The sequence below is a fragment of the Dasypus novemcinctus genome, chromosome 19 (genome assembly GCF_030445035.2).
Source record: "Dasypus novemcinctus isolate mDasNov1 chromosome 19, mDasNov1.1.hap2, whole genome shotgun sequence".
NCBI classification, from domain to species: Eukaryota; Metazoa; Chordata; class Mammalia; order Cingulata; family Dasypodidae; genus Dasypus; species Dasypus novemcinctus.
Genome location: NC_080691.1, coordinates 38,518,007 through 38,530,219, shown reverse-complemented (window position 1 = coordinate 38,530,219; position 12,213 = coordinate 38,518,007). Strand labels below are relative to the sequence as shown.

At 42.5% G+C, this 12,213-nt stretch overlaps 1 protein-coding gene and 1 pseudogene across 2 annotated transcripts in view; one reads left to right on the top strand and one right to left on the bottom strand.

The window, feature by feature from the left end:
- Positions 1-11,814, bottom strand: part of NF2 (NF2, moesin-ezrin-radixin like (MERLIN) tumor suppressor) — a 105,456-nt gene extending 93,642 nt beyond the window's left edge. The window contains exon 1 of one of the 2 annotated variants that reach the window (XM_004461765.5): positions 11,046-11,814. In XM_004461765.5, the coding sequence (XP_004461822.1) occupies positions 11,046-11,159 (114 nt within the window). In that variant the 5' untranslated portion in view covers positions 11,160-11,814. The remainder of the gene's footprint in view (positions 1-11,045) is intronic. The other variant, XM_004461764.4, reaches the window with a different exon arrangement.
- Positions 202-2,189, top strand: LOC139437019 (26S proteasome non-ATPase regulatory subunit 6 pseudogene; annotated as a pseudogene).
- Positions 11,815-12,213: the final 399 nt, after the last annotated feature.

The window sequence follows — 12,213 nt, the reverse complement described above, 5'->3', positions numbered from 1 at the left end:
AAGACACCAGTTTGAACACAGGGAAGAACATTCTGGCCACAAACCATGTTAAATATGCAACTAGAAACCACTTAACTGCTGCAAAGTAAGTTCCATTTTAGGCCAGTGCCAAGGAATTCCAACTAGAGAATGGCAAGTGAAAAAGATTCATTCATGGAAAATGTCCATTTGATTCAAAGACAAACTACACATTGAAGCAACATGGCAGGGATCATTAATCACATCATTCATCAGCTAAAAATGTAAGCCCACTGGCAAGTTTGCTGAATGGTTTTGAAATGGAATTTTCTACCAATGCAATAAATAAAATAATACAACCAGCAATTTGTTGTTAAGTCAAGAAGTCCTTTGAAAGATCCCTTATTTCTACTTTTTCCCATTTTCCAAATACTTAAGTTCTCTCCAGGTTTTTTGTTTTTTGTTTTAGGAAGTATCAGGGATTAAACCCAGGACCTCATACATGGGAAGACGGCGCTCAACCACTTGAGCTACATCCACTCCTCTCTCCAGGTTTTTAAACCTTTTCTATCCTTTTGCTATTTCTGCCTTCCTTGTCAGGTAGCATAGTATGGTGGAATGAGAGCAGATCTAGAAGAAAGACCTAGGTTCAAATTTCAGGCCCATCACTTACTACCTGTGTGGTACCCCTGGACACAAAGAGGAGGAAACATGTGAGCAGAGCCTAGAAGGAGAATCAAATGGTCCACAACTGAGAGCAAAGGTAACAGCCTACAAAAAGGTGCTGTAAGTGTGAAAAGGCTTGGCACTTTCAGGAAAGAAGAGGCAGAACAACAGCCCCAGAGCAGAGGGTATGTAGGTTGAGAAAGGGAACAAAATCATGAGAAGGAAAAAACAACTCAATTTTATGTAACAACCCTTATATGGTCCTTACCTTGAGCCAGCTATTAGTCTAAGCACTTTGCCAATAACTCAATTTTTTTAAAAGATTTTTATTTATTTCTCTCCCCTTCCCCCCCACGCCCCAGTTGTCTGTTCTCTATGTTCATTCGCTGTGTGTTCTTCCGTGTCTGCTTCTATTCTTGTCCGCGGCACTGGGAATCCGTGTCTCTTTTTGTTGCGTTATCTTGCTGTGTCAGCTCTCGTGTGGGTGGCCACCACTTCTGGGCAGCTCTCCTTACGGGGCAAATGAAGAAGAGTTGAAACGTTTGGATGAAGAGCTGGAAGATGCAGAGAAGAATCTGGGAGAGAGCGAAATCCGTGATGCAATGATGACAAAGGCCGAGTACCTCTGTCGGATAGGTGACAAGGAGGGAGCCCTGACAGCTTTTCGCAAGACATACGACAAAACCGTGGCCTTGGGTCACCGACTGGATATTGTGTTCTATCTCCTCAGGATTGGTTTATTTTATATGGATAATGATCTTATCACACGAAATACAGAAAAGGCCAAAAGTTTAATAGAGGAAGGAGGAGACTGGGACAGGAGAAACCGCTTAAAAGTGTATCAAGGTCTTTATTGTGTGGCTATTCGTGATTTCAAACAGGCTGCTGAACTCTTTCTTGACACTGTTTCCACATTTACATCCTATGAACTCATGGATTATAAAACCTTTGTGACTTATACTGTCTATGTCAGCATGATTGCCTTAGAAAGACCAGATCTCAGGGAAAAGGTTATTAAAGGAGCAGAGATTCTTGAAGTGTTACATAGTCTTCCAGCGGTTCGGCAGTATCTCTTTTCACTCTATGAATGTCGTTACTCAGTTTTCTTCCAGTCATTAGCTATTGTGGAACAAGAAATGAAAAAGGACTGGCTTTTTGCTCATTATCGATACTATGTAAGAGAAATGAGAATTCATGCATACAGCCAGCTGCTGGAATCATATAGGTCATTAACTCTTGGTTATATGGCAGAAGCTTTTGGTGTTGGTGTGGAATTCATTGATCAGGAACTCTCCAGATTTATTGCTGCTGGGAGGCTACACTGCAAAATAGATAAAGTGAATGAAATAGTAGAAACCAATAGACCTGATAGCAAGAACTGGCAGTACCAAGAAACTATCAAGAAAGGAGATCTGCTACTAAACAGAGTCCAAAAACTTTCCAGAGTAATTAATATGTAAAACCATGTAAAGAAAGGATTTCCTTTAAAGATAATTACTTGGAATTTTTATAGTTTACTTCATTATGTGCCCAGTTCAACTGTATAAAATAAATACTGCATTGTTGTTTCTTTCAAAAACAAAAAACAAAAAAAAACAAAAAAAAAAACAACATATTTTAACTACCACTGGTTCTGAAATTGAATCCTTCTTAGAAAGCCACCACATCTGACCTCAATAAAGCCAAGAATTCCATAAGAAGCATCTCCTTTTATTCCAAACACACCTGCCACTGCCTTGCATTAGGACCTTGCTTAGTTAAGACACAGCATAAAAACAGAGCAGGAGGGGAAGGCCAATGGCTTCTCAGACTCCCTCTATTAACATAAATCAAACTAGTATTATTTTCAACAGAGTATTTGAACATCAGGTACAAACAGGTATTTCCACTGGAAATCTGAGGTTCAACAAGACACAGCAAGGGAAACGGACTTTGGCCCAGTGGTTAGGGCGTCCGTCTACCATATGGGAGGTCCGCGGTTCAAACCCCGGGCCTCCTTGACCCGTGTGGAGCTGGCCATGCGCAGTGCTGATGCGCGCAAGGAGTGCCCTGCCACGCAAGGGTGTCCCCCGCGTGGGGGAGCCCCATGCGCAAGGAGTGCGCCCGTGAGGAAAGCCGCCCAGCGCGAAAAGAAAGAGCAGCCTGCCCAGGAATGGCGCCGCCCACACTTCCCATGCCGCTGACGACAACAGAAGCGGACAAAGAAACAAGACGCAGCAAATAGACACCAAGAACAGACAACCAGGGGAGGGGGGGAAATTAAATAAATAAATAAATCTTTAAAAAAAAAAAAAAAACAAGACACAGCAGCTTGACAAGTCACAACAGGGCAGTGCCCATGGTGACCCAAGCCTCCTACTTTAGGCCAATTTATAGTTTGTCCTAGTTCTTCCTTTCACTGTACTTGCCAGAAACAACCCTGCAAGTTCAGAATTATTAGCCACATTTTACTAATACAGTAGCTGAGGTCCAGAGACTTAAATATCTTGCCCAAGGTAGCAGCTGAGGTAAGATTTAAGCCTAGGTTTTATTTCAAAACTCATGTACTGTCTAACACTACTTTGCAAAGTGTGGCCCCTAGGTCAGCAGCATCAGCATCTCCTCTGAGAGTCTGTTAGAAATGCAAAATCTCAGGTCCCACCCCAGACCTACTGAATCAGAATATGTATTTTACCAAGATCCCCAGGTTATTTATGTGCACACTGATGTTTGACAAGCTCTGCATTATACCATTCTGCCTCTCTGAATGTCACTACTATCAAATCTCTTTTTTTATTTTTATTTATTTCTCTCCCCTTACTCCCCCCCCCCCACGCCCACCGGCTGTCTGCTCTGTGTGTGTCCATTCCCTGTGTGTTCTGTGCCCGCTTCTATTCTTGTCAGCGACACTCGGAATCTGTGTCTCTTTTTGTTGCATCGTCTTGCAGGGTCAGCTCTCTGTATGTGCGGAGCCGCTCCTGGGCAGGCTGCACTTTTTTTGCTCTGGGCAGCTCTACTTATGGGGCGCACTTTTTGTGCGTGGGGCTCCCCTATGCAGGGGACACCCCTGTATGGCACCGCACTCCTTGCATGCATCAGCACTGCTCGTGGGCCAGCTCACCACACCGGTCAGGAGGCCCTGGGTTTGAACCTTGGACCTTCCATGTGGTAGGCGGATGCCCTGTCTATTGAGCCACGTCTGCTTCTCCCAAATCTTTCTATAGATCAGTGGTTATCAATGTAGAGATGGAAGGTGAAAGGGTGTTTTACTCCAGGAGGACATTTGAAGATGTCTGGACAGGTACTACTGGCACCCAGTGAGCAGAAGCCAGGGATCCTGATAAACATCCTACAATTCTCAAGACAACCCCCACAACAAAGAATTACCTAGTCAAAATGTCAGGAGTACCAAGGTTGAGAAACCCTGCTCTAAATGAGAATATTGTCCATCATCCTTGCATCTGGAGTGTGTTTAAAGAAAAAAAATAAAAGCTTTTGATGAGAAAATTATGGATGAAGAAATGTCACACGAAAGTTACTTCCCTAATGAACCAGTCTAACTCAAAATCTCTTACAACTTTTTATCAAATAATATCTTAGATCAGGGTTCAGCAAACTATGGCTCACAGGACAAATTCAACATGTTTTTATACAGTTTGAGAGCCAAGAATAGTTTTTATATTTTTAATGGTTGGGAAAAAAATCAAAATAATCACATTTTATGCCTTGTGAAAACCGTATAAAATTCAAATTTTAGTATCCATAAATAAATAAAGTTTTAGATTGTATGTGCATTCATTTATGTTTTGTATAAGGCCACTTTTTTTAAACAGTTTTAATGAGATATAATTCATCTACCAAACAATTCAACCATTTAAAGTATAAAATTCAATGGTTTTTAGTATATTCACAGATATGTGTAACTATCATCACCAGTCTATTTTAGAACATTTTCATCATCTCAAAAGAAAACCCCTACTCTTTAACTATCATTCCCTTCCCTCCTCCCATTCCCCTCCCACTCCTAAGCAACCACTAATCTACTTTCTGTATCTGTAGATTTCATATTCTGGAAGTCTATATATCAATGGAATTATATAATATGTAGACTTTTGTGACTGGCTTCTTTTACTTAGCATATTTTCAAGATTAATCCATGTTAGAACATGTATCAGTATTTCATTCCTTTTTACAGCCAAATAATGTTACACTGTATGGCTATCACATTTTGTGGATCCATTCATCAAATGATGGGCATTTGGATTGTTTCCACGTTTTGGCTATTAAGTATAAGGCTACTATATATTCTTGCACGCATTTTTGTGTGGACATGTATTTTCACTTCTTTTGAGCATATACCCAGGATTGGAGTTGCTGGGTAATATGGTAAATCTATGTTTAATTGTGAGAAACTGCCAGGCTGTTTTCCAAAGTGGACGCACCATTTTATATTCCCAACAGCAATGTATGCAAGTTCCAATTTCCCCTGCATCCTTGCCAACAATATTTGTTACTATCTGACTTCTTTATTACAGCCATCCTTGTGGGGGTGAAGTGGTATGTCACTGAGGTTTTGATTTGCATTTCCCTGATGACTAATAATGTTGAGCATCTTTCCAAGTGTTGGTTGGCCATTTGAATATCTTCCTTGGAGAAATGTCTATTAAGATTCTTTGCCCATTTTTCAATTAGTTGTCTTATTATTGAGTTGGAAGAATTCTTTACATATTTTAGATACAAGTCCCTTATCTGATATAAGACTTGCTAATATTCCTTCCATTGTTAGTTGTATTTTCAGTTTTGATGGTGTCTTTTGAAGCACATAAGTTTTTTATTTCGATGAAGTCCAATTTATCTACTTTTTTCTTTCATTGTTCCTCCTTTTAGTGTCATAACTAAGAAACTTTTACCAAATCCAAGGTCATGGAGACTTACCCCTATGTTTTCTTCTAAGAGTTTTAGAGTTTTCTTCTTAAAGCCTCTGATCCATTTTTTAATTAAACTTTGTATATGGTGTGAGGTAACCGTCCAATTTCATTATTTTGTGGCTATCCAGTTGTCCTAAAACCATTTGTTGAAAAGACTGTTCTTTTCCCATTGAATGGTCTTGTCAAAAATCAGTTGACTCTGCATGTATTGGCTTATTTCTAGTATCCCAAATTGATTCCATTGATCTTTATGTCTATCCTTGTGCCAGTGATATGTGTTTATAATTTTCATGACTTTCTGATGTATTGACCCTTTTATCATTATAAAAGGTCCCTCTTTTCTCTAGTAACATTTTTTGTTTTAAAGTATATTTTATCTGATATTAATAAAGCCACTCCATCTTTGTAGTTGCTGTTTGTATATATTTTTCTATCTTTTACTTTTATTTGCACCTTTGAATCTAAAGTATGGCTCTTGTAGACAGCATATAGTTGGATCTTGTTTTTTTATCCAGTCTGACAGTCTCTGCCTTTTGATTAAATCTTAATTAACTCATTTTTAATGTTACTGATATACCCAGATTTATAGGATTTATGTCTGCAATTTGCGTTTTGTTTCATGTCTTTTTAAAATTTTTTATCACAGTAATATATGTAACTCAAAATCTCCCATTTTAACTACTTTCAAGTATAGAATTCAGGGATATTAATAATTACATTCAAAATATGTGTAATCATCAAACCACCCATTACCCTAACTTTTTCATCACCTCAAACAGAAACTCTACATCTATTAAACTATAACTCTGCCTTCTCCCCACCTTCAGCCCCAAGGTTATCTGTTATCTACTATCTACCTCTATGGAATTTGCTTATTCTTTTTTTTTTTTTTTTAAGATTTATTTATTTCTCTCCCCTTCCCCCCCACTCCAGCCACCTGTTCTCTGTGTCCATTTGCTGCATCTTCTTTGTCCGCTTCTGTTGTTGTCAGGGGCACAGAAATCTGTGTCTCTTTTTGTCCCGTCATCCCGCTGCGTCAGCTCTGTGTGTGTGCAGCGCCACTCCTGGGCAGGCTGCACTTTCTTTCGCGCTGGGCGGCTCTGCCTACAGGGTGCACCCCCTGTGTGTGGGGCTCCCCTACATAGGGGACACCCCTGCGTGGCACAGCACTCCTTGCATGCATCAGCACTGCGCATGGGCCAGCTCCACACAGGCCAAGGAGGCCCGGGGTTTGAACCGCGGACCTCCCATGTGGCGGATGGACACCCTAACACCTGGGCCAAGTCCGCTGCCTTGCTTATTCTTATATTTCATATAAGCAAGATCATACAATAATCTTTTGTGTATGCCTGGTTTATTTCATTCAGTATTATGTCCTCAGTTTCACCTATGTTATAGCATGTGTCAAAGCTTCATTCCTTCCTGTATGGTATACATGACTGTTTAAAATTTTGAAAAAAAAAATTCAAACAGGAAAAAAAAAGGCTTTAACAGCTCAGTAATATTCCATTGTGTGTATATACCACATTTTGATTATCTATTCATTGCTTGATGGGCACTTGGGTTGCTTCTACCTTTTGGCTATTGTGAATACTACTACTTTAAACATTGGTGTATAAACACCTGTTAAAATCCTTTCTTTCGATTACTTTGGGTATATACCAAGAAGAGGGATTGCTGGGTCATAGCCTATGTTCAACTTTCTGAGGAGAGCCAAACTAATTTCCACAGTGGCTGCACCATTTTACAATGCCACCAAACAATCTATAAAGGGTCCAATTTCTTGGCATCCTTGCCAATACTTGTTATTTCCTGTTGTTGTTGTTTCTTTTTTTAAAAGATTTATTTTTTATTTACCCCGCCTGCCCCCAGTTGTCTGCTCTCTGTGTCCATTCGCTGTGTTCTTCTGTGGGAAACTGTGTCTCTTTTTGTTGAGTTATCTTGCTGCGTCAGCTCTCCGTGCGTGCACAGCACCATTCCTAGGCAGGCTGCACTTTTTTTTTTCGCACTGGGCGGCTCTCCTTATGGGGCGCACTCCTTGGGCATTGGGCTCCCCTATGTGGGGGGACACCCCTGCGTGGCACAGCATTCCTTGCACGCATCAGCACTGCACGTGGGCCAGCTCACCACATGGGTCAGGAGGCTCTGGGTTTGAACCTTGGACCTCCCATGTTGTAGGCGGATGCCCTATCCATTGGGCCAAATCTGCTTCCCTGTTGTTTCTTTATTATTATTGAGAGCCATCCTGGTGGGTGTAGAATGGTATCTCATTCTGATTTTTTCCACATCTTTCCTGTTCCTCTATTTCTTATTTACTGCTCTCTTCTGCATTATTTTCTAATGCTGCATTTTAATTCTTTAATGATTTTTTCACTATACATAGCTAAAGGTATTTTAGTGATTGCTTTAGGATATATGATATAATCTTAAATTATCTGAATCAGCTTCAGAATTATACTAGCTTAATTCCAGTGGTAGATAGAAACGTTGTTCCTACCTAGCTCTAGTCTCTTTTCCCCCATTTTGTAGTATTGATGTATTTTTATCTATTGTTTCAAACTCAACAATACATTTTTATAGTAATTATTTTACCATTTGTAGTCATCCTTAGTCCAATCTCTATTTTTTTGTTCCCACTCACCTCCTTTGTGCTGTTACTAGCCAATGTATTATACATATATTTCTATATGTTATAGGCCTAACAATAAATTACATACACATTATTTTATAAAATGCTTTTTATATCAGGTAAGAGAAGAAACAATGTACATTTATACTGTCTTTTATAGTTACATAATTACCTTCACCTGTGCTCTTTTGTGGTTTTGTATGGATTCAAATTGCATCTAGGGTTACCTGCTGTCAGCTGGAAGAACTTCCTTTAGTATATCTTGTAGGGTAGGATTGTTGGCAATAAATTCTCAGTTTTTATTTATATGGGAAACTCATTTTTGAAAGATAGCTTTGCTGGTATAAGATTTGTGGCTGGCTATTTTACCCTGAGCTGACAAGCCAGCTTTTAATTTTTAATCTTATTAGGATTCTCCTGTAATGAATTGCTTTTTTCTTGCTGCTTTCAAGATTGTCAGCCCTTTTTTTTTTTTTTTTTTTAAGCTATTTTCTGCTATTTTCTCTCTCTCCTCTCTTCCTGGTAGTCCCATGATGCATATATTGGTAGCTTAATAGTGTACCAATTTCTCTGAGGTTCTGTTAATTTTTCTTCTTTTTCTTCCTGTTTTTTGGCTTCCATAATTTATCTATCTATAAGTTTGCTAATTCATTCTTCTGCCAGTTCATATTTACTGTTGACACCCTCTAGTGAATTCTTTATTTCAGTTATTATACTTTTCAACTCCAGAATTTGCTTTGGACTCTTTTTATACTTTCTCTTTACTGGTATTTTCTATTTGATGTGACACTGACCTTGTATCTTACTCTAATTTTTTAATCAAACTTTCCTTTTGTTCTATGAACATACTTTCAATGACTACTTTTGAAGTCTTTTTCTGTTAAATCTGACATCTAGGGTTCTCACAGGCAGTTTCTGTGACTGCTTTCTTTTCTTGCATGCGGGTCATACTTTCCTGTTTCTCTGCATGCTTCATAATTTTTTGTTGGAAACTAGATACTTTAATATATTGTAAAAAATCTGGGTACTTCCCCACCCCCTGCCCTAAGAGGAGGACTTATTTGCTTGTGTAATTTTTAGTGACAGGTTAGATTATTTTAGGGAAATCTATTTCCCCTTCCCCACAGTATTAAGCCTCTGATGTTGCTCCTCAGGATGGTGCAACTTTGGGTATGCCCACAGTTACCCTTGGATGACACAGTTTTGGTTAAGGTCTCTTCCTCTCTTTCCCTAACCTTCCCATAAATTACTCTCCAAATTAACTCAATAGAACCATGACTCCTTTGAGAATATAGATTCCAGGTCAGTGTGTGATACTTACTCTGACCTCAGAAGGGTTCCTCCAGAGGTCTCATTCCCCTATTCTCTCCTGAAAACTAACCAGCCAACAGTCTAAGCTGAATCCACGAATGTCTTTCTAATTACTTTTCTCACAACTTCCACTGTTCCTGAGAGCACCCTCAGGTGTGAACTTCTTCATGCTCTGTTGCAAATGAAGTCAGTTCCTTTGAAGAGATTAGGAGATATTTTGTTTTATGGCCTTTTCTCCCCCCAAGACAAAATCTCTGAACCAAGGCTCTGGAACTGGGGTAGCATGCAGCACCCAAAGAAGAGTGGCGGTTAGGCACACTCCTCCAGGACTTAGTCTCAGCAACAGGTAACTGGGGAAAGGATGAGAAATGCTGGCAAGAAAATCCTCCAACTGGGAGCTGGAGGGAGAGGGAGCCCTGTGGTCTTGATTGCACCAGTATGGAGTAGACGCCACCTCTCTGAGCTGGGAATGGGGAGGGAGGAACATGTCTTGGTTCAAATACCACACACTCTTGCCTTTCTTACGGACTTTTTAAATATATTTTCTTCCTTTGTTATTTGCCGTTAGGACCATTCCCAGAAGCTTCAAATAACTGTTCTAAAATAATTTTCATCAGTGGGTCTGTGGAGCCCCTCACAGTCATACTGGAAGCTGAACCTGTTTAAGACTGATTTTGCACTATAACAGCAGACTTGTAAAGAGTTAAATAGTTGCAAGAGTGGAATAGACACTATGGCCCGCAAAGCTGAAAAATATTTACTATCTGGCACTTTACAGAAAAAAAGTTTGCCGATCCCTGACTTAGGTCACTGCTGCTGATGCTGCAATCTGCAGGCCCCACTTTGAGTAGCAAAGACTTAATTACTTCAGAAGTAGTACTGTGTTGGCTAAGAGCTTGGTTCAAAACCCCACTTTACCATTTACTAGACATAAGGTTTGGGGGCAAAGGCATGATAATAACTGTACCTACCTCACTGGGTTGTTGTGAAGATTAAATGTGTTCATGACTGACTCTGAGAACATATTCAACAGATAATAGCTATAAACAGCATGCTGGAAAATGTATGGAAAGTAAGTAAAAGACACCATCTCTTTCCTCAAAGTCTTTTCCTGAAAATTTAACCCTTGAAAACAGGAAACGAGTACAGACTTGCCAAGAGACAACATACAACTTTTAATACCTGGGGTGCATAATAATATTACCTAACGAAGTTAAAAACTCCACACAGACGGAGCTTAAGCCTGAAACTGAAAGCGAGAATTCCCTACCAGGGATACTTCCAGCCTCTTCCAATAACCATCAATGATAACCTCCAGAAAGCTCTTGCAAACCCCAAAGCCCTATGAGGAAAAGCAACAAATATCTTCAACTCGAGGATTTGGGCCCAGATAGATCATTCTGGTTCTAACCGTCTCTATCTACGCTCAGAAGTAGAATTCCTCAGGCTTCCACCTCGACTGTCACCGTGGCAGGGGCGCCTCGGTCGGTGCCAGACGTGGCGCCAGGGCTGGGTGCGCGGGAATTCCGCCCGGCTGCCCCTCCCCGCTGCCCGTCGGGCTGCGGGCCGCTTACCTCGCAGTTGAACTCCATCTCGGCGTCCATGGTGACGATCCGCACGGTGAACGTCTTGGGTTGCTTCCTCTTGAGGGAGCTGAAGCTCATGCGGGAAGCGATGGCCCCAGCCATGGCGCGGGGCTCGAATTCGGGCCCCTCGCGCCCCGAGGCCTGCGCTCTGAGCCTGTTAGCCCCCCTGGAGGAGTCGCACAGGCCTCAGGGCCACCATGGTGGCGGGCTCGCCGGCCCAGGAGCGGTCAGTGCGGCGCCGGCGTCCAGCGGCCCGCATGGGCCGCGAGGACCCTGAACCCCAAGCGGAAAGGGGTGTCGGGGGGCGGGTCCTGCCGGCCGCGTGTAGAGGACGCAAGAGAAACCGACGGGGCGAGCGCGACGTCGCGCTCGGGAATTCGGGCCGGGAACGCTCGGGAACTCGGGCTGGGGACGCCCGGGACGCCCGGGGAGGGTGACCCCCGACGGCGGCGGCCCGGAACCCGCGCGCCTCTTAGCGGCCAACGGGACTGGCGGGGCCGAGCTGTGACTGAAAGAGCGCGCGCGCGCGCGCGCCTGTCACCGTCCCCGCTCTGCGCGCTCCCGAGGAATTTCCCCTCCTCTCAGCCCCCTGCCGGCTACCACCCCGCCTTCAGGGCCCACAGACCACTACACGCGGCGCAACCGAACCCGGCGGTTGCCCGGTCAGCCTGAGGTACCCGGCGACTCCGCGATTGGTTGAAAACTCCGAGAGAGGCAGGGCTTTCCCATTCCGTCCCGCCTCCTTCAAAGCGGCTCCACCAATTACAAGTTCCGCCCTAACTGGAGGCGCGGAGCTTGGGCTCGGTGTTAAGTGGCTGTAGCGGCAGTCACTCGGAACGCTTTTGTTCATAGGTGCACGCCTTCTCCAGCAAGACTGGTTGAGATCGCGGATCCCGGAGCCCCTTTCCGGGGCACGGGCGCATTGGCCGTTGTCTGGCGCGGGAGCTGGATTTCTCCTACCTCCAGTAAGGAACTGCCCCTTGGACAGAGCCCTCGCTGAGCGGGGCGCCCCAGGGAAGCGTGTTTCGGACACCCGGCGGATATTCCTGTTTGGCACTTCATTCCATATACTGACCTCTATGTTTCATGAGCTTTTTTTTTAAACTTTATTTTGTACATTTAATACCTGAAAATATAAACAATTAAAAACTAAACG